The sequence below is a fragment of the Nothobranchius furzeri genome, chromosome 2 (assembly GCF_043380555.1).
Source record: "Nothobranchius furzeri strain GRZ-AD chromosome 2, NfurGRZ-RIMD1, whole genome shotgun sequence".
Taxonomy (NCBI): Eukaryota; Metazoa; Chordata; class Actinopteri; order Cyprinodontiformes; family Nothobranchiidae; genus Nothobranchius; species Nothobranchius furzeri.
The window spans coordinates 52,496,387-52,522,914 of NC_091742.1; the positions used below are offsets into that span (position 1 = coordinate 52,496,387).

At 40.9% G+C, this 26,528-nt stretch overlaps 1 protein-coding gene across 1 annotated transcript in view; it reads left to right on the top strand.

Moving 5' to 3' along the window:
- rgs12a (regulator of G protein signaling 12a) overlaps nt 1-26,528 on the top strand; it is a 64,207-nt gene that overhangs the window by 12,881 nt on the left and 24,798 nt on the right. Inside the window, exons 4-5 of the mRNA XM_070546403.1 lie at nt 23,210-23,231; nt 25,798-25,952. Of these exons, the coding sequence (XP_070402504.1) occupies nt 23,210-23,231; nt 25,798-25,952 (177 nt within the window). The remainder of the gene's footprint in view (nt 1-23,209; nt 23,232-25,797; nt 25,953-26,528) is intronic.

Below are 26,528 nucleotides of genomic sequence, written 5' to 3' on the forward strand. Positions count from 1 at the left end.
AGCAAGGTAAAAAAAAGAAAACTTTTTCTGTGTTTTAAAAAATAACCAAAAATGCAGTTTGAAACTAAACACAGCAAGAACATACCAAAGATGTACACAGAGTTGGTGAAAGGGTCACGTTGCTTTTGTCCAATCCAATGCAAAATGTCTAAATATCAGGAAATAAGACTCCAAATCCTCCCATTTGAAGCACAGCTTGGATGTCGCAGACCGGTCCTGCTGGGCCGGGAGTTTGTGGGCTTTTTTGTGCCCTGAGTTCTGCTTGCAAGAGATTCATTTATGCCCGAGACCACTGCAAATGTTTTGATTAAATGAGTAATCCACACCTTTAAGAACGATTTTCTTAGCAACACTTGGGATTGTTCAGTATTATTGGCATATCATTTTTATTGGCCAATATTGGTATTGCAATCTAACAACAGAAACTATTGGTATTGGTTTCTGCTCTCAATGACAACATTTACATACCATGCACATGCTTCAGCTACTTCTCCCACTCATAATGTCAAAATATGACAGATCTGAGGTTTAGTTCTTGAGAGATTTAAGTTGTTTGGCACAACTGGCCTCATTTCAATAGAAAAAATTGCCACATTTTCCACAAATAATGTTTAAGTATGCACAATAGGAGGATATGTGATGTTAATCATCCAAAACAATTTAGTTTTTCTTTTGTTTTGATTATGTTGGTATCCCACATATACTGATAACTGTTTACATCTAACATCAGTAAAAGAAAGCCAATAATGAACATCCCTAAGCATAACCGTTAGTGCTCTTGTATGCCCCAGTATACCTCATAACAGTATTATTGCCAACCCTATGGAGAACCTCCAAAAAAGAGCTGCACTGCAAACCAAAGGTGTACTGCTGGCATGCAATGTTTGCCCACATAAAAACATAAAACCTTTTTCTATTATAATCTTTTTACATGTCACTTTTAAAGATATTCTTGTAAACACAAAATTTGTAGAATCTCTAAATTCTTTGTTGAAAGAGACGCATAAATGACCTCAAATCAGCCATACATTCCTATGGCAGGCCTCGCGTGTGGTCTCTGTTACTCTGCCACTGAAAAATGCCCAAAACAGGAACGAGAGTTGGAGCATGAGCATAAAGCTTGCATGAAGAACACTGAAAAAAAAAATTCTAAAAAAAAAAAGAGACAGATTTTAATATCTTTACAGAAAGACTTTACATTAAAGGTGCAGACTCTTCTTTTAAGCTTTAGTTAAAATTTGAATACTGGTTAAACTACTGGGAAACATAACAGCTGTACATTCCTTCAGAACTATGAGATTTTATTCCATCTGCTGCATAAATGCAAGCATCTAATCTCTTGTTGTTGCTTGGAGACGTAGAATAGGTTAGAGTTGAAGACGGTGTTAATTTTCACAAGAAGTTTTAATTTAGTCTTAGTCTTTTGACTAAAGTTGATTTTAATTTTAGTCTCATTTTAGTCAAAATATATGCATTTTTGTTCTGATGCAATAAAACTGGCACAGACATCATCATCGCGTTTGTCCTTGCATCTGGACTCTCAAGGACACGAGGAGACCATTTTGTTAGGGCTGACCCCTAAGAACAAGCCCTGATGCAGACAGCGGAGGAGCGCTGATCAAACCGGACGTGGGTGGCCTTCAGAGATCAGTGCTGTGTGTCACTATGGCTGGTGCAAAACTGAGCTAACCCTGTTTGCCTTCAAAGACAAACAGCTGCTGCAAAAAAATCAGAATACACAAAGTGTGTGTTTCTGGTTAACTAGACGGTGAATCAGCTGTCTAGTTCTGCGTTTTCCTTGTGGAGACCGACAGCGTTGTCAGATCCCTTTATGTTCAGGCACGTCCAAGAATGTTCTGCTTCGTACCCATCTTGTCTTATTACCTTCCGGTGCTTGTCAGAGCCCCTTCTGCGAATGCCCCGGCATCCTACTGTACCGCTCGACTTTTACGAGCATGTTTTCTCATCACAGGCTCCCCAAGCAGATGCTTTGCGCTGGTGACGCTCAGCGGATGACAGCGCGCTCAGCTTTTGCAGAGATGGCACCATTAGTAGGCTGCTGTGTTCACGCTGACTCCTATCTTCCGAAGTGTTGCTGCGTGTGAAAACATCTGTTGGTGTGAGGCATCAGCTACAGCACACGGTTTTAGTCAGACATACCCGAAACGCCTGATGCAGGGAATGAGTTACAAGTTTCCTTCTTTTCCTTTTAGGTGTGGAGATATTTCTTTTCTTGCAAGGTAACAGATCTATCTTGTGGGCGTAGCAGACACCAAGAGACCGTGAGGGGAGGTAAATAGAGAAGAGGAGAGAGGAGGAATTCACAGCAGAGAGGGAGGGAGGGAGGGAGAGGAACCGGCAGCAGAGGAAAGAGAGAGGGAGCTTTTGAACTCCCAGTAGCTGTCAGGATTTTTGGCTCGTTGGCACACGCTCTCTTCCCCCTGTTCAGCTTCGTCTCTGCATTGCACACACACACACACACACATACACATACACACACACACACAGAGGCGCTCTCCGTAGAGATCCAGCGGATGGACCCTTTCACACACACCAGTCGCGAGGAACAGCCCTGAGGACGAGGCAGGCACACAGCGCCATACATGGAGCAAACTTTAACTCTCAGCTCTGTAAGTCGTTAAATCTCTTCATCTGGTGATGCCATTTACGTCTTTGACACTTTTGTCCTTCTTTGGGCTCCTCGCAGATCCTGAAGTGGCTTTTTGAGCAGCAGACACTGGTTAGCTTGTGTGGTCCGTCAGAGGAATGTTTTGACCAGTGGCATTTCAGATCCCATGTGCTGAATATGACACACTGCACTTCAGTGCAGGAAACCAAACGCAGACCTGATTTTTCCATCAGGATGAGCTCCGGCTTCAAACGAGCTCCCATACTTGGAGGAGTTTTGGGATCAGTCTTACTGAATGAGGTTTGCACTGAGATTAGAGCCCTTTCCCAGTCAGCTGGCAGCTCTGAGGAGTTCAGTGTAGTGTGAAGATGCCAAGATGTGAGGTTGTTTGCAAAGGGATGGAAACACGTTTACGGTGAAGTTGTGTTTTGACCTGATCGTGTTACAGCCACCACTGAGTTTGGACTTGAAGTTGTTGCCTGCGGGTTTACTTTTCCCTTACTTGCTTTGTTTAGGCATGTCTCTCAGTTTGATTCACCAGCTTCCTTATTAGTTTTTCTTGCCGCAGCTACTTTTTGCTTTTAGCGCCTTGCTGCTCATGCGTTAATCTTGCAAGAAGCGCTGTTGTGATTTTTGATTCACATTTGTTCTTCTTCTTCCTGTTTTTGGTGTCACGAGAAGATGAGCAGGAACGGTGTGGGTTTCTGGGGATTAGCGACGGCGTCAAGAAAACACGACACACTTTTTATCTCTCTGACATCACACGGCCAGCTCTGGAGGAAGGGTGGGTGGACAGTTGTGCGCATAGAAAAAGTGTCCCCAGGCCAGCTTTATAGGATGCAAAGACTATGCTGCCTGACATTTTCTAAATGTTTCCATTATCGTTCCTATTTCTTCCAAAAGATGCTTTTAGTGGACTTATCAGTCTCTCCAAACCCAACTGGAAAATCACAATAAGTTGAGTAAAGGGTAATTAACCAACGTGCTGCTTGGCGTATAAATAATGCAGCATCCAATAACCAGATGACCAGATGTGACTGTGGTTGCTGACTCTGCAGTTTGACCAAACCATAACCACTGAAAATATCCTCTGTCTCTATCTCTGGTACTGCAGCACCGCTCTTGGCTACCCTCTCTCCGTCTCGTTGCCATGACGTCATCTTACTCAACCACAAAAGCTCTTCATCATCGTCCATTCAGTTTCTACATCTCAACCCTGATTTGCAGCTTCTGGAAAGGATTCACCCCCACCTCCTCCATTTCTTTGTTTACCCTTTTTCACTGCTACTTTTATATTTCCCTGCTCCACTGTTGGGGGAAGTCCTACGCCAAAGGGCGTGGAGGTGACTCAAGTCTTGGAGCCACTGAAAGCCTTCTCTGGTAACGGTTCAGACATGTCTAGCGTACAGTTCACCATTTGACATTGCCAACTTTTTACCCCAAAAAAAAAAAAAAAAAAAAAACATGTTTGTCTAATGTCTTGGCTTGTAGGGGATAAGAGTTTGGCCCGAATGTAGGATTATATCTTTCTGGCCTTGCTTTGGCACAAGATGCACCAGAACCAGGCCAAGGTTGCACATGCTTTCTCGTGTGGGATTTTTAAACATGGATTGTTGAGGCAGCAATTTGGTTCTGGAAGTCTTAAAAGAACTTTCCCCAGTAAGCATATCTGGAACATCTTCATATTTCTTGCTGCTTACTTGTGCCTTGACCTTGTCATTGTTTCCTGAGGTTGTCGGTTAGATGTTGCCCTGACAAGCCATCATGCTAGATGGTTATTAAAAATCTGGCTGAGTAAAAGGAGATCAGTAGATGTAATTTGTGTGTAGCTTAAATAAATATGCAGAAACATGTTTAGGTAGGAAATGTAATCAGATACGGATGTGGTTTTTTAACTTTAAGAATCATATTCCTTATTGTATGGGAATGAACTCGGGCGGAAACTTCTTTTTTTGTTGTAATCCAACAACTGGGGTTTCCTTCTTGAAACATTAGACCATAGGGTCAGTAGTAACTGGTTTGACAGCTCTTGATTCTGGCAACATGCAGCATGGCCTTGAAGACTTTCCAGGAAGCTGATGCTGTCTTATATCACGATCTTATCAAAACACTACAAACGTACACAAGCAGATAAAAAAGGAGAGAAAAAGCTGCTCACTGAGCTTTTTCTTGGTTCAGTAGAAAACTAAAGGGGGCTGATTAAAAGTTTTCGGTTTCAAGTTGGAAAGTCCATTTTTTTCAATGGAAAAGAAAAAGAAAAGTATGAGGGTGTGGTGGTACTTAATGTGGTTTGTCCACCTCAAGCCCTCTGGGCTCGTGAGTGCAGCTCTTTTCTCTGTGATAATGAATTGTGCGGTGGGAGGGGTTGCCATCACCAGCTCTTATTTCTACTGAAGTCATTCTGTTTCAGTCAGCGGTGCCATGTGACTCTGGTGGATTCTTTCTCATTTTGTGTGCAGAGTTTTCTCCCGAAAGTCCATCTGTGACCTGAAGGGATTCTGTTCTATTGCGTCATCACCAAAATAAAAGAAGCTGTTAGTGAGTCTTATACCACGGGCTATGCAGGTTCAGGCAGAGTTAACTTCTTTTATTTTGGGGTGGAATCAAGACCTACTGTACTCTACAGAGTATTGAGTCATTCCTCTCATTTTATATTTAGCTTCCAAGGAGCCAAACCTTTATGTAAACACTCTAATTTCCCTCTGGGATTAATAAAGTGCCTTTGATTAAAGTGCTCTTCTTTTCTAATTTGTTCATTGGACTTCTGCTCCACTGATTTTCAGTCTAGAAGATGGCTCTTTTCAGCAGAATGTTTTACTGTTTTTTTGCTTGTTAAATTCAACTTAAGTCTTAACTTTTAGTGATTCAGGCCTAAAACGGCTGCTGAAACTTGGGTGACTCAAGGGTCTGACCCTTAGGGATGTCCAGTTTACTTCAATTTAAAGATGGATCAGAGCAGCAAATGCTCTTATATGTAACTCACTGGTAAGTCATTGAATACCAAGTTTACTGAGAAACCGTTTTTTACTTGTTATTTTTGAAATATGATCAGTCACTCTGAGTTTAATATGCAGGCTTAATGTGAAAATAGTCTTCTACTCCTATTTTCTGCATTAGCTGCTGATAGACAATAAGCAGGTAAACGCTTGGATTATACAAGCCCTGACAGATCGACGTAATAATGAAAATGAACATTCATGACTGGGAAGGCTGTGTTGTTGGTTTAGTGTCCAGGAAACAGCAGAGAACGTCTCTGCTAGTTTAAGCTAACGATTAGCATTAGCAACTCTACTACACAGCAGAACACCTTTAGGTTTGTTTTATTTTAGAGATAAAACAACGTTTTAAAGGAAATTGAGTCAGTGGTAGAGTTGTGTTGCTGTTATCCAATCAGAGGCGAGATGTTAGAATATCATGAACTAAGACTCCAAATCCTGCCATTTTCTGCTCATCTCTCTGGCTCACGTTTGGTTCCCGAAATTGGAGTACCAGAGAGATCAACTCACAAGGCGTTGATTTATATTGGAGACCTCTGCAATTGTGTTGAAGAAAACAAGTGGACTAGTGGTCTTTAATTTAACTGGATCATATCAATATGCTTCTAAAACTTGGGATGTTTGGTAGTCTGGCAAGCCATCCTATATATGTGAATATATAGTCTGGCCACGACCCATAGAGAGATCTTGGTCATAGGGTGGGATCCACGGTTCTCTTTCAGACTGTCTCTGCATGCTATTGGACAACAAACAACTTGATGTACTCGGCTCTATGGCCAGCTTGAAGACAAAAATACATCGTACCTCTATCCTCTCTTGACTCAAAGAGCAGCACAAGTCTTAATAGTCCAAAGTTAATACCTAATGTCAAACAAGGTGCCGCCATCTTAAGCCTGGTTTATGCTTCTCCGTCAGCTCCGCAAGGGACAGACACGCACGGATTGACAGAAGCGTTTTGCTCTCATACTTCTCCGTCTCCTGGAGAGTGTTGCAAAGCAATTCCCCAGCAGGACAACAGAGGGCGTAGCGCTGTTCTGTGGTATCCTGTCATGTATCGGTCCAAGATCGTGTGTTTGTATTGTGTTTTTTGTGTATATAAGAGACTTTTTAACACGGACATATTTGTCTCTCATTCTCCCACCTCTTCATGCGCTCCCCACCTCTAAACCCACGTTTCCTGTCATTTCCGTCCACAAATAAAATGCTTGCTGCGCATCTTTTCACTCCTCCAGTCACGGGAGAATTAAACGTTCATATTTTTAGAGTTTTTTTCGCGAGGTTTTCTTCAAGCTTCTCCGTGTCTGCCGCTTGTTATCCTCGGCTCTCTTTGCAATGGCGGCGCTGTAAACAACAGCGGTGTCCTGACCAATCACAAGCTTGCGTAATCCGTCTCGTTCGACGGATGTTTAAAAAAGTGGGCTCGACTCCGTACGTACTTGCGTGCCTGCCGGATCCCTACGCAAGGACGGATAATGGTGTTGCGTGTCTCCGCACTGACGCAGACGGAGAAGCATAAATCAGGCTTTAGTTGTTCCAGTTATTTGCATCGTCCTGCCTACCAAACCGATAGAGCTCTGTGATTGGCATAACACCGTGCTGATCTGACTAATGGTAGACCTGCTGAGGCTCTGATGGCTAGACTGACATGCAGAGCGAAATCGTTTGTCTTTGTGTACGGTCTATAGACATTTGGTAGAGATTGTTCAGAAACCATTGTCACACATTTGTCTCCAAAAGAGACATCACTTAAGGTAAGAATGGTTAGTCTAATAACTGATTATTAGAAGATTTGGATAAAATATGTTATTAATTAATAACACTCGGTTTAAACACATACTAAAACCATAAAGTATAAAAAATGGAAGAAAATTACCTCCTTACTTCACAGAAAATACAGAAAAACCAAAGAAAAAAACCAACAAAGTCCTTTAGTAACACTAGTCTGATCATTACTGACTTAGGAAACTGCCAGACATTTGAAGCAAAACAGAACGAAAGCGCACTTTGTCTCATGAAGAAAATAACGCGTTCGTTATGACAACAATCTCATTAAGGGCTGCCACACATCAGCAGAACCATTTTTTTAAAACTTTGCAGCAATATCTATGTTTTTATTTCAGTTTCTGTTGGAAGCTCAGAAAAATATTAGTCATTAAATATTTTATGAAAAATCAGCATGTTCCTGTAGTTCACTTTATATTCAGCCTCATTTGATTCTTGGCCAAAAAAAGTTATGTAACAAGTTAACTGATTTTAACTTTTATATTCATATTTACCTTAAACTTTAAATGTTTTTGCAGCTTTTAAGCATTTAAGGTCTGTCTGTATTTAGTCTGATTCCAGCCAAGAAGCTGTAATGATTAGAGACAGATTTGTCGTGAGCTTAATTTAGCCTCACACTGAAAAATAAAAACTATCATGTCCATTTTTTTCCACTAGTCAGTGACTTGATGCAATTTGCTGGGTTCCTTATATAGGAAACATTATTTCTGATTGGCTTAATGAACTGACCTGAATTGGAATGTTTATTATGTGAAGTGCCTTGAGACAACTCTTGTCGTGATTTGGCGCTATATAAATAAACTTGAATTGAATTGAATGTGTGTGAATGGATGAATGATGCACTGTAGTGTAAAGCGCTTTGGAGTCCTTACTCTGAGAGGCACTATTCAAGTGTGGGTCATTTATCATTATCATTTAACGTTTTCACTTCTGATACTGATATCTCAGCCTTCAGTATTGACCTGTACCGATATCAATCTGATACGATATCAGCATAAATCATACATACTTTTAACCATTTTTCGTGGTGTGTAATGTATGAAATTCTTGATCAAGTGATATTACTCAACTGGAGAACAAGAGCCAGTAACAGTAAGTATGAAAAAATAGGACAATTTTTTTCTTTACCATTGGTTGCAAAAATGAGAACCTTAATGGACTGCTTATATTGTAGATTTTTGATACCGTCCGATATAATCCAATACAGTGTTTTTGGGCCGATATCGGATTACTTTTGATATCGATATCGGAACGGGACATCCCTAGTGTTTCTTTAAGTAACTCTCACTTGTGTCAGCTGTCCAAATAGAAAGCCTCCATTGTCTCTTACAAAATAAAAGTCAACTTCAAAGTAAAAGCAGTGAATTCAGAATTTGAAATTTGATTTAGGCAAAAAAAAAGTTATCAGTGTTAGCATGGCAAGCCATTCTACATATGTGAATATAGACCTATAGAGAGAAGTTGGTCGTGGGGTGGAATCTACCATTGTCTTTCAGACGGTCTCCACACGCAGTTGGACAGCGCTAGGATAAATCAGAAAAACGAACAACAAGATTAATTCATTGTTACGGAAACTGGTCAACCAGGGCGCCATTCACCGACAAAGAAGAAGCAAATGCATTTTTTTAATAAATGACTTAATTACCTCTATCTGCTCATGTATCAAAGAAAATTCCAAATCTAAATAATTAATGTTGTTTTTCTCTGGTGCTGAGCCTGTCTCTCTACAAACATTGAGCACTGTGATTGGCTAGACCTAAAATTAGTGAGGTAGACCTTCTGAAACCAGAGTGGAGCGTGTCTAGACCAACCTGCAGAGGAAAATATTTAAGATTTCTTTACATTTCTAGGCCAAATTGGTGTCACTACTTAGTCCAACTTCAGAAAAATAAACCAAGTGAGATTTTTAACACAGTAGAGCAAATGTTTTCTAAACTTTCTAGACTGACCCGCAAAATTACAACGACAGACCTGAAATGTTACTGTTGAACTATACATATGTCTATTTAGGGCTATTATTTTTAGCTTTTGCACCACTTTTTGTCACCATCTTCTACAGGAAATTCCTTAAGTTTGATTACTGGAGATCACCATAACCTGTTAACTCCATACCTCCAGTACCAGGGCCAGAGAGGAAAATCCTAATCCTAATCCTAACAGGCAACAATACCAAACTGTGTGTTTTGCTACCTACACTGAAGTCATAACCCCAATTTAGGAAATCAGTGCAGCAGTTAATCAACTGAAGGATGATGCGTAAATCAGTTCTTGGACTGATTTTTTTACTATTTAATATGGATTTGAATTTTAGATGATGTAGATAGCTGTACACTTATGGACATTATTAACAGTTCCCTCATTATCTAGAGCACCCTGCTGCAAATCTGTCAAAATGAAGAATAAACGTTTTTATTTATTGGAAAGCAAGCACTCACAGTCAGCTCGTTTTTATGGAAACAAGTGGCTAACGCAAACATCGAATCATGATAATCCGAGTTTAATCCAGACAAGAGTGCAGCTTCATCCATCTGCTGTGGCTAACCTGTTAGAGTTGAGGAACAGGAAGTAGATTTAGCAGGAGGATTAAGAGATGAAATGTAGTCTGACGGTGGCCTCTGTTTGCATTCAAATCACTCATGCAACTCTTTGAGCGACTCGGTTGTGCACAGAGGGGATTACGTTTAAAAGCCATGTCAACACGAGTGTTTACATGGCTCCTGGCCAAGTGGTAGGCATCTACACCCAGATTCATTAGTGTTTGAGAGATGAGCCTTATCAGTTTAAGAAAGCACTTTTATTAGAAGAGATTTTTACCCACATTTGAATCGAGACGCAGCCTGCAATGAAACACTCCCACTTTAGTTCTTCTAAAAATGAAAATAAAAAGATTCTTCTACATTTATGTTTCACATGTCTGGGACAAGACTTCATTTAGTCTGATATTTATAGTGTAAGGTAATACTATCGGGATTTAAATGCACAATTTAAAAAGAGTAATTTGATGTCCAAAAATATTAATCAGCACAAATGTTAATCTCACCAGCCACACAGCATACAAAGTCCGAGATGGTATGGCTCCCATCTACCTGAATCCTCTTGCAAAGGCTTACGTCTCGGCCCGGCCGCTCCGGTCATCATAAGATCATCGGCTAGCAGTGCCTACACCACGCTCAGGACAATCCAGACTCTTCTCATGCATCGTTCCACAAATGTGGAATGACCTACCAAGCACTACCAGAACTGCGGCTTCTTTTTCAATTTTCTAGAAACTCCTGAAGACCCTGCTCTTCAGAGAGCATCTTCTTAACTAGCACCTTGCCTGCACCCGTTCCCCCCCTCTACTGTCCACTCCTTGTTCCCTACTCTCCATGACTGATGTCAATGTTGTTGTTGTTATTGTTGTTGTTAGCCTCAAGGGCAACATGCCGATTATCACTTGTAAGTCGCTTTGGACAAAAGTGTCAGATAAATACATAAACATAAACAGTGGATTTGGATTAGGGGTTTTTGTTGCTGTGTGCAAAATAAAACAATAAGTTGCCTTAAAAGCTTTGATCAATGAAGACAATAAATATACATCTAAAAGATTTTTGGGTTAATTTTGAAGAGACTCACATTTTTAGTTCTAACTTCCTTTTTGTGGATGGCTACTTCTGTGTGCGTTATACAGGACTGATAAACTAGTCCGAGTCAGGGACGGAGTACTCAAGTCCCGGACTCAAACTTGAGTCCCGATTGGGTCTCTTTTAAGGGATTTGCTACTTGACTTAAGGGACATCCAGATGACTCTTGGAGTCAGCTCTAGGACTCAGATTAGCATAGTTAGGACTCAGACTCGGACTGTAACGTGTGCAAATGTTTGACTTACTCAACAAGAATCCACACGTACTGCACACTGTTTGCTGTCACTGATTTTTCCTCAAAGTCAGAAAAAATTCTGCACCAGTACTAAATGCAGGAAAACAGGAGAAGACTGGGACAACTTAATGCCCCCACGCCATCACCAAGCTAACACAGTAACATGTGGCAAAATAATAAAGCATGCTTAAACGGTAAATCTCACACCCACACTCCCTGCTAGAAAATGCACCCTAAGAAGAGCGGCACTGAGGTAGTGACTGACAGAAACCACCCTGCACACGTGCTCTTAGAGTTTCTTAGTTGGAAAACTGCACTTGAAATTGCACACCAAGGACTCGAATGTGACGTGAACCTAACTGCACCACTGGTCTGAGTGAAGCAGGCGTAAAAGTTTATAAAATGAAGTTTGCATCAGCTGCTAAGATGTTTTGAGAGTTTGAGCGATTTTTAGACGACTGCTGTGCACACACTTGCCATTAGCTCATCAGTCCTGTTGGATATTCTTTACATGTCTCCAACCAGGAAGCTAGCTGCAACTGGGTAATAATATATAACATTCATACAGAAACATTTGTTTGAACAATTAGAATAAAATTGTTCCTCACCTTTAGCATCTCAATAGTATGCTGGCTTCATCAGACTGTTGCCAGTTATTTAGGACTAGTGAGATATATTTAAAAGGCTGCATATAAAGATATTTAAGAGTTTCTGAATTCCCTAACTGAATCTGTTTCTCTTTCCCTCTCACTTCTTAGCTTGGTTAGGAAAGAAATGTGTCTTCCATCTTATCTGTCTTATCAGCTACAGCGCCCTGCCCCCCTCCCGCGCTCCCAAGGAAGTTGTCTCTTTCTTGATGTTATTTCCAGCGAGCATTCAGCCGTCTTGCAGATAGTGGGACAGAGATTATTTTCAGTTTGTGGTGGGGGATTGCCTCGCTGAGGACTGACTGTGCAATTAGCCTCGTGACAAGCAGTGGCTATTGATGCAGGGAAGCCTGCCGAGAATTGTTTTACAAATTGATTAAATCAAGTTGAAGCCCTTTCCCTTCAGATGGCAACATGAAAGCAGGAGATAAAGAAGATGTTTAGCTGGAGGCATTTTCTTACAACATTATCCGTTATTCGCTCAAATGTTGTCACCTGTCTTCACAAAGGTCAAAGGACAGACGTAGTCCTGGAGGGCTGTAGTTGGCTGTACATGATTCAGCTCATCACCAAACGTGGCTTCTAATTACTGCATGACAGATTTTATCTTCACATGAAAGCGTGTGCATGTTCAGCTCTGCTGAAGTTCAGAGAGGCATTGTTACACTCAGAATGTCTTAGAGCCCCAAAGGCTAACTTGTAGTTATTATTAGCTGATTTAGCCAACACAACGTAGCCTCTTTTATGTTAGAAAGGACTCAAAACCCAGTCAGAAGTATAGTGTGGGAAATGGAGATCAACATTCTTCTCTTTTTAAGGTCTCTGCGTGAATTAGGTGAAGTGCTGTTTGGAATATCAGAGGGTTGGTTTCAGACCAGAGTAATCAGCTAAATATAAATGAAGTTTGTAAAAATGTTGTTGCAATATATGGTGACACCACCTAGTAGGAGGCTGTGTTCTGTGTCTGATAAACAGAACTGTTCTCCTGGGTCTGTGCAGCGAAGAGGGAGGTCTTGGGGACGAGCACTGAGTGGGCGACAGAGCTTTGAAATACGTGCCAATCAAAAGGTATACAAGATGACACCAGCTTCACAAATGGATTGACACTCCTACAGAAATTTACACTTTAATGCATTTTCAGATGAATTCCTCTGCCTCGTTGGTGTGCACGAACCAGTCGTGACTTGGAGGAGATGCACGGAGTTCTATTCATACCACAATTTGGGTCAGCTGCATCGAAGCTTTATATATGCGCATTTAATTGGTCTACGGCGTTTCTAAAAAGAATTTAATAAGGATTTTCCCTCAGTCTCCCCTCAAAACAGGGAGATTTATCCAGGAGATTTACAAACCGTGTACACAGTCTGAGTGTTTGCTGATTTTTCCTGCAGAAGGACCTGGTATAGATGATTATTTATACAGACTTGCCACACAGAAAAATGCTTCAACGAGGAACATTTCTATGTCTAGTTATTAAACATGTCAGTAATCTTAACTTGGGCCAGTAATTAACCATCACCTGCATGTCAGAATTTAAGACCATTTCCTTGCAAGTTAAGCCAGTATCTGACAGGGCCGGATATTTGGCAACAAACTGCAATAATCATTCAAGAAGGGAGTTTCCAAAATATCTCAAAACATTCACGAGGCTTCTCAGAGTCCCTATGTGAGTCACTGGGCCTCCTTTTCATGTCCCATAAATTTGGAACACATTCCAAAAGAACTGTGCAACAAATTTTCTCTTTAGTCACCGAGTCATCGTCTGCTCATGAAACCTTTCTGACTTTAGTTTCAGTCAGTCAGGACTATGAGACGTCTTTGTGAAGAGTTTGCAACTAAATTGAGATGTAAGTAAAATACTTTGTAACTAAATTGCATCAACAAAATATTGAGCACAATTTATTTGATTTTATTTACTACATAACTTTCCCATGTTTGGCCTTTTTCCACTATCGAAACTTCCGGGTCTTTTTACCTGACGTCCTCTGAATTCGCCTGTCACCAGTTCACCGAGCTGGCCTGAAAGGACCACTTTCTGGGCTGTTTGAGGGAGCAACCGAGTACCTGCATTGGGGTATGTTCTCGAATATGGCCTGGTAGAGTCACTGGGCAGACTAGTGTTTATGTCATGTTGATTGGTTGGAAATCAACTGATGTCACTGAACAATTAGCTTTTGTAAAATTGAAAGAGTTGCTTGTAGGCCCGTGCGATGTAGCCTAAAATCAATATCATGGTTTATTGAGGGGTTCACCTCTCTAACAATAAATGAACGATAACTACATGTATGCGCAAAAACCAAAGCCGTCCACTAGATGTGGCTGTCATGCGTATTAGGTTGAATCACATTGTCATGTGACTCCAGGTGGTGCAACTTCTTAAAAGGACATGAACTTTGCCAACCCACACACATCTTTTCATTTTTTTATTACCTAATTTATTGACATGGGATAAATGATATTGTTTAGAGTCAGAAATTTTGATAACGATGAATTTTAAACTTATTGTTTGCTAGTGAAGCAGAAAAGAAGGAAGAGACATTAAGTACCATCGATGTTGCTTTATTTACAGTTCCTACACTCCCAACACCGAAGTCCCTCCACATTCTGGTACTGTACGCTGCTTTGTAGCCATAAAAACAGCACTTCTGGTCACCAGTTCTTATGTCACGTAGCCACCCTCCATGTCCTCTGACGGGCCTAAAATACGGTGTATTTTGACAGACTGCTTGTTTTTAAATGGTATTAATGTCTGTGAGTAGCTTTTGGCTTTTATCATTGATGTCACTCACTGCCAAAACGTGTGTTATGCTATCGTCTTAGCAAAGCTCTGAAAGAGTTGGTTTGTATGGAGACACAACAGCACATCTAAGGAACTTTCTCTATTCCAAACTAAGAAATAAAAAAGAATCCTGTGGCTTTCTAGGATCCCATTTACGATATTTCTTCTGCCTTTACGAGTTGTTGCTTGCCGGCTTATGTGAAGCATACTGGGACAATCTGTCCCTCCTCGGTGCATTGTTCTTTCTCTTGTAACGTGTTACTTTACATACATCAGCTCACTCCAGTTCGGAGGTTTACTCTCTGGATTCTCCAAACCACAAATTGGAGCCAGAAGATCAACGTCTCATTTCCAAACAGACAGTAAAGCCTAATGTAGTCAAGAAAATGCACTTTCAGTAGTTGCCTGTTAAAAAAAAAAGAGTTTGTACAACATACAGTTCAGTGGTGTTTTTCTTTTCAAATGTGAGATGTTAGAATGGTGACTGATGGCAAAAATGATAAAGCAGCCCAATATTAGTGTTTTTGTCTGACTTTAATGTCGAGCAGAAAACACTGATTGAGTCAACTACCATCTGAAGGGCTAGAGTCGTTTATTGTGACAGCGAATCATGAGCCTCAAAGTTCAACTGGTGGCCTACCAAAGCTTTATGACTATTAAACTAAAATTCATATGGTCTCAATTTGTAGCGGACGGGTATTTCTTCCCTCTTTTTTGAGAGCGCGGTCCCGACTGGAAACAAAGGAGGAGACCAGTGTGGTTCTCACATAATGAGTGTGTGTGTGTATTTTTGCATGAGGGAATAAATGGGGGTTAATTCTCTCGATTCATTCAAGCCACTGTAGCACAGGCTGTATGTATTGTCAGACTGGTTGCCATGACAACAGCTGCAAAGTAAAAAAAATCCTTACCATCTTCCTTAGCGCCCCCGCCGCTTTCTTTTCTTTCCTTTTTTTTTGTTCAGTACCTTGTCAAATCTCTTCCTCTTCCACCCTCCCTTTCTTTTTCTTTCTCCAACTTGTACAGACACGGTTTGCAGAGTTTTTGGGTGGGGAAGGTTCAGGTATGCGCTTGCACATATACAGAATAGGCCTGTGTGCTGCTGGTGTAACAGACCAGGAGACAATGAGTCTCAAAAAGAGACTTTCCTTCAAGAGGACCTGGATGTTCAACTCTGTAAGTAAGCAGTGGCTCTACGGCCGAGCCTCCTCTTCCTCTCCAGAACCAAAGCGAGGAGACTCCTTTTGTTCAGTCAGCTGTTTTGCTCGTTTATCAACTCTTTGGTCGCTCCTCTTTCTCCTCAACTCGAAACGGCTGTCTGGAGCGACCGGGATTTGTGGTTGTTTTTCCAACGCGTTCAAATCAGCCTCAACTTGTGTCAAAGTTTCAAAGGTGGTTTGTTGATGCGAGTGCAGTGAAATGTCTCAACTCTAAGCCACAGAGATTAAAGGGTTATTTAAAACAACTGAAAACCTTTAAAGGTGCACTGTGTTAACTCCACAGTCTCAGGTTGGTCATCTACAAGACGTGGTGGGTTGAAATGTCAGCCTACATGGTCTGGAGCTTGTGCCACTGGAAAACTTTCTAACTGTAGTGCCACATTTTTTTAGAGCATCAGTTTGGACAACTTTCAAGAAAAATTCTGCTGGGATGGTTTAAAGTTAACCTCATAAAATGGGTGCAGAGCCACCCACAGAGAGGAGTTTGTTAGCAGAGGTGTCACTGGAGGAAGAGGATGTATAGACAAGTGGTGAGCCAGCCTGGGCCATCACACTAGCCTCACTGGAGGAGACTTGTGGGTAAAGGAGCTGTGGCATAGGATGAAACACACGTGTGTGTGTGTGTGTGTGCGTGTGGTCTAACCCTTACAGCCTCAAACAAATAAAAATTAACACTTCCTCTTCAGTGTTTTACCAACTCTAGCCAACATTTATTGTTCATAGACTCACATTGGAAACTTTAGTAAGATCAGTTCTGACTGGATAGTCGAGAGGAAGGCTAGTGTGGGCCAACATGGCATTCTGCTCAGCGGTTCATGCAGACACAGTTTTATAAACCTTTACTCAGCTCTAATAATTGCATTAAATGGTTGGTTGAACTGGGGGACTGTGTCCAGCTGGTATATCTCACTGGGCTGGGACCACTTAGTAAAAAGTTGAGAAAATGTGCACATTTTTGGCTTGGAATTGCACAGAATTGGCACAGATGACATTCTTGTAACAAGTGTTTTGTATGACCGAGTTACTTTGCGTATTTGTTGTAATTCTAACAGACTGACGTGAGCAGACTTTGCTGTTGCAGTTCAGTAGGGGTGGGAATCTCTAGGTACCTCACAATTGATTGTGATACTATAAAACAGTCATCGAGGCATTTTAATACATCTTTCCAACATCTTCAATGCTTAGTATTCATTTTAATAGCAAAGTAATTTAATATTCTATAACTAATTTGCATGGTATAACTTATAAAACAAACAAATCCTGCAGTGAACGTCTAACGATACATACGGAAAAGGCCGTCTTATTTTGAATAATGTGAACAACTACCCATCCACAATTTTTTACAGTGACAGTAGAATCTGATCAAATATAAAGATACGACAGATATGAAAACACATTAGAAGGTTTTGTACCAGGTTAGCTAAAGCATTTAAAAGCAGAAACTCAATTGTACTTTCAAACAAGGAGCCTTAATCACTTGTTTTCATTTGGTTTAGTGAGCATTTATTTGATTACATCCATTGCATTAAAGTTGAGCTGCCTTTCGGTTTCAGATCTTATCAAAGCTGCAGACAGACGTAACTTTGTAGGTTTTTTATAGTCCTGTGCAGGATTAATAACTGTTTGTTAATGACAAGGGTCCCTAACCCTGGTAAACACTTTAAACTGACTTTAAACAGGACATTCTTGGAAATAAAGCCATTGTTATAATCTGAGACAAACTAGTCTGTGTGTTTAGGCATTAATAGGACTTGATGAAGCAGCGGAGAGGAGAGTTACATCGAGTGGGAGAGTCATGGAGGAGGAACGTTTTATGACACAACACCTGTCTCATTCAGCTGCCTCTGTTGTGTTACAAAAGTTAACTTGTTCACTAAACGGTGCACTATCTCTTCAGTTGTGACTCAGTGCTTACTCACAGGTAGAGCTTGTGTCTGTTAAATGCTGCTTTTGAATTCCACAGTTTATTTTCCTTTCATTTCCATTAATAAAGTCAAGTTTGAACAACGTTGCATAGAAACTAGATTATACCTCCCACCCCTGCATCTGATGACAGCATGTCTCATTGTATTTACTATTTGCTCACTAATCCTTCTCAAATCTTTCTTATAATTCTCATGCTGGGAATGTCCCCCGTCGATTAAATTCATGAATTGTCTTCAATAGTCAATTAAATTCAATTCAAATATACTTTATTAATCCCAGAGGGAAACTGATTGCTGTAGTAGCTCAGAATAATAATAATAATCAAGTCATCAAAGAGTTATTGTATATTACAATGGCTGTTGGCAGGAAGGATCTCCAGTAGCGGTCAGTGTTGCAGCCTAACTGAAGAAGCCTCTGACTGAAGACACTCTTCCGTTGTCGGACAGTCTTGTGAAGAGAATGCTCAGGGTTGTCCATCATTTTCTTGATTCTCTGGAGAATCCTTCCTTGCATTATCTCCTCCAGCGGTTCCAAAACTGCCGATACTCTGGCTGAGTCCTTGAAAGGGCTTGGAGTTCCTCCATCTTGTTGGCCAGTGATCTCACATTGCCCACTATGATCGATGGAAGAGATGGTTTGAATTTCCTCTTTCTCTGTCTCCGTTTTGCTCCCGCTCTGCACCCACGCTTCTTGAGTTTTAGCTCATTTGGGATTTGTGGCTTCAGTTGAGGTATTATTTCAGCCTTTCCAATGTTAATCAGCTGCTCCCGATTGTAAACCAGCTTGTTACCATGGTTACGCATCATAACAAATGCTCAAAAAGTGAAAAAAGATTTTAAAAAATAGCAGTAAAAATCCTCCAAGCTTCACAGCACCAGAAACAGAAAAGTAAAGTGTCCAAAAAATACAGTTTTTCTTGAGAAACTAGAAGAAAAAATGCCCAAGAAAATGCAAAACTTACATATAGTCAACCGAGCTACTCCAACATGCAGCCGCCCAGAGCAGCGCTGTTCCGGAAAAAAAAAAGTCGCATCCCAATAAGATACTGACTGCTGTTGCCAGAGACCAGCCGAGGTAAACCTTTATTAGGGACGCCCCGATAGTTTGTCACCAATATTAATAATAATAATAATAAATGTTAACTCTGCTGTTGTTTCCGATGACCAGTATTTAGCAATAATTACTGCATTGTATGTAAATTTTTGACACGCGTTAAAGAAACGCTTCAGTTAAACACCCCACAATCCTGCATCGCTACCACAAACATGGCTAACTCCCTCTCAGTCCTGAAACTCGTATGCGAGAGGGAAATAAACATAGGTCGTTTATATCCGCTCACTTCTTATCTGTTTCTCCAAATCGCCGTGAATATAAGCTCTACTTTCTAACATTTGGTAGAAATGAGATTACCTTTATCATCGGCCTGTTTTTGCATGTGTGTAAACAACGAGACGCTGCATCAGCTTACGTGTCAAGACAGTGTGATTAATTATAGCTCTCCCACTCGTTTCTGCATAACCTCTACTTTACAAGAAGCAGATGTTTATCCTATTTGTCATCCATAAATTTTCAATACTAAGGAGTGGTTTTGACCGGTGAATCCCTATGGATGCCCCTAAACAAGCCACTTTTCATGTTTAACCTGGAGGCCTTTTGTTGGTTCAGCACCAGAACTGACGTCATGTTGTGTGGCACGCCGTCTGCCTTGTCCTCTAGAATAAACTCTGCTCCAGTGTATTTAAAGTTTGTGGTTTGGTTGTTTTTAGAACCAAAGACTCAAACAGATGGAGTGGGTGTTCTCTCCTCTGTTTTAACTTCACGTTGGTCCTCCCGTCCCATGGTCACTGAACACACGCTAGCCACCGTGCTTCTGTGGTGGCTTTTGGGTGTTGACGGCAAAGGGGCGGATTCAGGAACAGGGCTGTAAAAAGGCTGTGACACACAATTAGTGGTTCAGTGGTTTGTGTCTGATAGGGAATTTACATGTGGCCGCTCCCAAAATGGAATTAGTCATGTCAGTGCACACGACCCCAAAAACTCCCCCTATGGGCTTTGAAATGACCAGTCGAGTCTAGGAGAAGTCTCTGCATCAACCTTTAAGTCTCGGTAAGAGCAGCAGTAAAAAATAATGTTTACTTGTCAGAAAATGCTTTCACATCTGAGCTTAAACAGGGAGGCAGACTAAAGAACAGAATTATCCATGCTGTACTCGGAGCTCACAGCCTTGTTTCTGTGAATTATCAGCCTTGCCTATTCTCACTTTGAAGTGGCGGATCAGAAAACACTCTTCTGAAACGGTCTCCTTTTTTCAAACGGATCCTCCAACGCACCCTTTTTAAAAAACTGTTCTTGGACTAAGTCCTGAGATATTCTTTTCTGTGTTTATGTACAACTGTGATGAAAGCCTCACAGTCTGGGCTTTAAATTGGTCCCAGCAAGCTGTGCATCACACCTGAATCTGAGTTTCCAGGCAATGGTTTCAAATGGTGATAATGTGATAATGTGTAAGTGGGTCGTTTGTCTACAGGGATGAATGAAACCCTAAAAACACTCTAACCCTAAAACACTCTAACTCTTTGGCACACCAAGAAAGACTTTTTAAAATTGATGGTTATAAAGAGATGAAGCTGAAGGCATTTATTTGATTTTTCTCAATGTTCTGGATTTTCAATTCAATTCAAAAATACTTTATTAATCCCAGAGGGAAACTGATTGCTGTAGTAGCTCAGAATAATAATAATAATCAAGTCATCAAAGAGTTATTGTATATTACAATGGCTGTTGGCAGGAAGGATCTCCAGTAGCGGTCAGTGTTGCAGCCAAACTGAAGAAGCCTCTGACTGAAGACACTCTTCCGTTGTCGGACAGTCTTGTGAAGAGAATGCTCAGGGTTGTCCATCATTTTCTTGATTCTCTGGAGAATCCTTCTTTGCATTATCTCCTCCAGCAGTTCCACAGTCGTCCCCAGAACAGAAGCAGCCTTTTTTATTAGGCTGTTGAGCCTTTTCAGGTCCCTGCTTCTGATGCTGCTACCCCAACAGACGATGGCTGAAGAGATTACACTCTCAACAACAGACTTGTAGAAGATCTGCAGCATCTTGCTAGACATTGAAGGACCTAAGCGTCCTCAAGAAGTGCAGTCTGCTGTGTCCCTTCTTGTAAACGGCTTCGCATAACCTCTCCACTGCCCTCCGGCAAGCTTCCCTGTCCATGGTGATGACCTGGGGAAGGGAAATGTTTCTTTTGAAGGGCCTTGTGGTATACCACCTTGCTGCCTCAAAGGTGTCCTCAAGCAGAGAATTCTCCTAATCAAAAATAAAGACAATATTAAAATTACTGCTGTCGTGAGATTAAAAACATATTTTACATTAATTATGTATGATCTGTAATTAATTTTCCCCTCTTCAGCACAGCTGATTTCAATTGATGGCTGATGAACAAGCTTTTGCTTCACTGCAATCATCTCAATACGGTCTGCTATATCACAGAAACTCCAAAAACATGCAGGGCAGTGTGCCTTGAGGACCAGGGTTGAAAAACACTCCTCTAATTATTATGTTATGAATGGCACCTTTTTAAGTCTGCTTAAGTCACATCATTTACTAATTTGTTGCTAGTTAGGAAAATTGGCTTTACACCATTCTTTCCGTATTCTATATTTAGCATGTAACAACGATTAAAAAACAAAACTAACATATTTTCCCTATGTAATGTATAGTATTTCTCCCTCAACAGTAGATTGTGCCAGATAATAATATTGTTCTAAAACTTGATAAAAGAGCATTAAGTCACGGTTTATTTAATTACACATATCAGATTAGCACTCTTAACCATAATAATAAAGCCCATCAGGTGTAGAACCCAGATACGAACATAAAAAGCTTAAAAAAACTAACATTTCCCCCTGTAAAATATATTTTCCACCTAAAAGTAATCATGACCACACAACATATCTCCCCAAAGCTATAAAAGTGTTCCTACAGGTTTCTTCAACTTAAATTTAAGTCTGTTTAAGATATTTCTAAAGAAATGTAATACCTATTTCACAGCACTATCAGCAAAATAAATAAATAAATAAAATTAAATTATTGAACTAGTTTTCATTTATTTATCTATATATCTTTACCAATATATTTTGACAAAACACTGGGTGGGCACTTGGTAGAAGATCGGTTATATTTTTAAACAAATGGTTAAAAATATAACCGGATCTCTGGTTTGACATTAGAACCTTAACAATAATTTTTGTTGCCTATATTTTAGTTTAATTTTAAGAAGGTTTGTTTTTTAATTGTTAATTTTATTACCCTAATTTCTTGCAGACTTTCTATTGTATAAAAGCAACAGTGCAAACAATAAAGACACAAAATTGAAGGACCTAAGCGTCCTCAAGAAGTGCAGTCTGCTGTGTCCCTTCTTGTAAACAGCTTCGCTGTTCTTCTCCAGTCCAGTCTGTTTTCCAGGTGAACTCCAAGGTATTTGTATTCCTCAACCACCTCCACTTCTTCTCCCATGATGGAAACAGTGTTTGACTCCACCCTGTTTCTTCTGAAGTCTAAAATCATCTCTTTTTTCCAATCTTCTCAGTTTGAAGTATCAACTATACCCAATCAGTCAGTTAAAGAGCCCCCTATCTCTAGTCCTTATGGAAGATTTTTTGCCATCCTGTTTTTTTCTGTGCAGAGACTCTCCCACTCTGAAGTATGCTCTATTGTAGGAATACCACCTCTGTTCATGTGTGAGAAATGGCTGTGGTTTACTATTACACAACCAGTGACCCAGTGTAAAAATACACACGTTTGAAATGCCGAACACTGGCAGTTCCTTCGTATATCTTCCAAGTATGAAACATTCTGCCTTTTTTCTAATCAGTTCCGGAAATTATTCCAGCTACACACACACACACACACACACACACACACACACACACACACACACACACACACACACACACACACACCTCGTTCCCTGATTTAGCAAGTAAAAAGAGGACCCTGATGGCTTCTCAAGTAGACGTCAGTGATGAACTCTTGTCATTGTGACCGCACTTAGGAATGCACACAATCAGGGGTGTGTGTGTGTGTGTGAGTGTGTGTGTGTGTGTGTGTGTGTGAGTGAGTGAGTGAGTGAGTGAGTGAGTGAGTGAGTGAAAGGGTGCTGAAGGGGAGGTGTGAACAGCTGTGTGGGTCCACCCACTCACTTTTGTTTAGTGGAGTATTTTTGGGGGTGGGGGTGGGGGGTGGGGGTGGGAGTCCAACTCAGCTCACCACCTCAAAGCAACCGGTGTGATGCCTGAAAATGCTCTGGATAGTCTCGCCACAGGAGGTCACGAGGGCAGCCTCTCATTCATGTCTCTCTTTGTTCTCTTTCAGTCTGCTGCTTCTTCAGATGGCGGTAAGTACAACTCCCTTTTTCTAATAACAAAAATAAACAAAGCTACCCAAATACAACTTCATACAAAAGGAACTTAGGTTTTACCATTTATTAATCACCTATTTTCTTTTACTAATTAATAAATCGCGTTCATCCTAAGGTGTTTTGTTGCTCATAACATCTGGCTTCTCTGTAAAACGCTCTGCAAAAGCCTGTGAGTGTACGAACTGCAGACCAGTATGCCTCATTAACAAAGAGAGTTTGTTGAGGGTGTTCTGGGTTCCAGTCTGGGCCACGCCGTCTGGTCGTTCCTTTTTATAGCGTTGGACAACATAAAATAACAAACCTACTGAGGAAGAGTCCAGGCCTCAGACATGTATGGCTGCCCATTCTTCTCATTACCCCAGCTGAGAGCATCACTTCTACCCACACATTAGTTAGCAGTAGACAGGTAATGACTCATTTACTGAGTCAGCACTAAGACATCATGTTGTAGAGCACAAAGACCTCGGTCATGCTCCGTGGTCTCAGAAACCGTTTACTGTGTTTCTATTTCTTCACAAGGTCACAGCTGAACTACAGCTGTTTATGAAACCTCCCCACTCCTGCAGAAGCATGTGCATGGTGAAGATGTGCACCGTACCTTTATTAGTGTCAGTAACCAGCTCGCCTTCCTTTTGTTTTTTACCATTGTCTTTGCCTGCCTCCTTCAGCCCTAAAGTGGCCATCTGCCGCCATGATTGCAGGTACTATTCAGGCTTAGGCGCCCTGTTTTATGTGACCACCAGTTCCTGTATCCACTCTGGAGTAGCTCCTCGTGTCCGTGTAATCACTCGTCTCCCCCCTCCTTCTTTCTTCCGTCTCCTTTTATGTTGCTCTGGTTTCGCTGCTCCCTCCCTTACAACGTGAGAAACATCTGCCGTTCCTTTCTGCGGGTTGTCGTCGCCTCCTGCGTTCAACATTTCCAAATAGTCTTCTCTCTAATTTCTATTCTGGCCTGTACTTTAAAATGGTCACCAATAAAAGATGTAGCAGCATGTGTTTTAATAATGAGAATATGTCACTTTTCAACTTTTATGTCCTTTACCAAAGGTTTCAGTCATTTTAGAAATTGAATGTGTGCCTTTTGTAAACACCACTTCTGTCGCCATAAATTAACTAATCTTACCCACTATTCCATTGTTCAGATCTTTTGAGGTGAGTTTCTGTGGAAAATTTATGAGCAATTAATATCTAACTTATAGGTGTCTGTCTGAATGACCTCAGTTTGAAGAGACAGGAATGCTCTGTTTGGACCAATAGGCTAACAGCTAGTTCAGGTACTTCTGTCCTAAAAACCCTCTAATTTCAGAAATGTCAGTCACATCATGCTGTGTGCATACTATCTTATAAATCCTTTCACAAAGCAGTTATTTCTTTATGGGAGTCTAAGGTTATGTGCTGAAGGCATTAGCACTCAGATAGAGAAACAGGTAACTTAGTGAAGCTAGAAGTCTGTAGGTTTTCCAATAAGAATTTGGTCATATTTAAGCCAGAATGACAATGTAATGTGAACCTGACATCAGTTTAAATCATAACATTCTGCTCAAGTTGTATTAAAGAGACAGTGTGTAGTTTTTACCATTAATTTCTGGAAACATCCATCAAAATGTTGTTGAAAATGAATGAAATGATGCCCAGTTGTTGAAAAATATTTGTGGCTTTGTAACATGTAACCATAAAAATCAGGTCTAAAATAGATGGGACCAGGCCTAAGTCTCTGGGCGACGCCATATTAGAAGCCATGTTTCCTTCTACGGGAGCCCTTGAGGACAAAATGCATTTACTGATTTGTAACAGATGGTTACAAAACTTTTGTCATCCTTAAATGTTGTTTTACACATTTACCTCTTCACGTGTTGCCAGTGATGAAAGGGAGTCTGATGTACTTGTCGTTTTGCTAAAGTTTGCATGCCCCATGACCTTTTGACCCTAATGGGCGTCCATTAGTAAGGTCTTACTCCAACACAAAACTACTGCTTGCTTGCAACGATATAGGTATCTACTGCCCCCCATCGCCAGGAAAAATACACACTGTCACTTTAAGATGGCACTAGGCCACTCTGACTAGCTGTTGGCTTGTCAATCCACTGAGCTGAAGCTGTTCACAGAGATAGCTACAGGTAAGATAACATTTGTTCCTTGTGTCCCCCTGAAACTCACTTCAAAGATCTAAACTACTGCTCTGAGCTAAACTGACTTCATACTCAACAGGAAACTTGAGCATTCACTGAGACCGAGCTGGAAACACAATCTGCTGTTTCTCCTCAGAACGTTGTGGGGGGGAAATTGGACATAAATAAACGTATAATGCTGACAGCTAAATTCTCCCTTTTGGGTTAATTAGCAACACAACTACAGTTAGCATTCTGAAAAAGTCCTAGCTTGCTATTGTAAAGAATGGGTAGTTAACCTCTTACACAGGACATTCATGACGCTACACTAGCGACAAAAGGCCAGCTGGGGAGAAGAAACCCACAAAAACACACAAGCGATCTTGGGAGGTATAGCACAACAGCTTTTGACTTTTGATTTCCCCGTCTTCCAGACTACAGTGGGATCCAGTTGCAGGGGTGCTGCAGCCAGACCAGCTTGAACAGTAATGGTAGTCTTCCAGGCAGCCATCCAGAACAGCGTGTGGCCAGCTGGGCCACTTGCTTTGAACGCCTACTCCAGGACCCCGTGGGCGTGCGTTACTTCTCGGTATGTTTGGACAAAGTTTAATTTGTCAAAAACCTCACAGGCTTTCAAAAGTGTAGTCATGCTGCTAGCTTTTAGCTTCTTAGCGTAGCACGTGTGCAGTAAGTATGATAGTTTACGGATTGTGACTTTAAGATTCATAGTTTTGATTCTTGGGTGTTTTAAAACAAATCAACCAAATTTACTCTGAAGTCACTAAATGAGTGTAAGCAGCTGCATTTTCCCAGATATGTGAGGAGCACATAATCTTTCACATTAGTGTACATATCCACATATTACTAACAATTATGATCTTTTATTGAAAAATGGTTCCAGTTTGTGACAGTTTATCAGAAGTCATCCTTGCAAGTAGAAGCACCTTTGTTAGAATGTACTATTTCCTCCCACACAAAAGATATTTCATTGAATTTAGCCAACAACACCTTCAGAAAGCTCAACACTAAGTGCTGGCTTCCCAAAGCACCCTCCCTCCCTCCGCAGTGATCCGCTCCACTCGCCCACTCTATCCCTGTGCCTACACTAACAATACACCAGTCTTACATTACACCTAACAATTTCTGCCCTCGCTAATGATCTTAA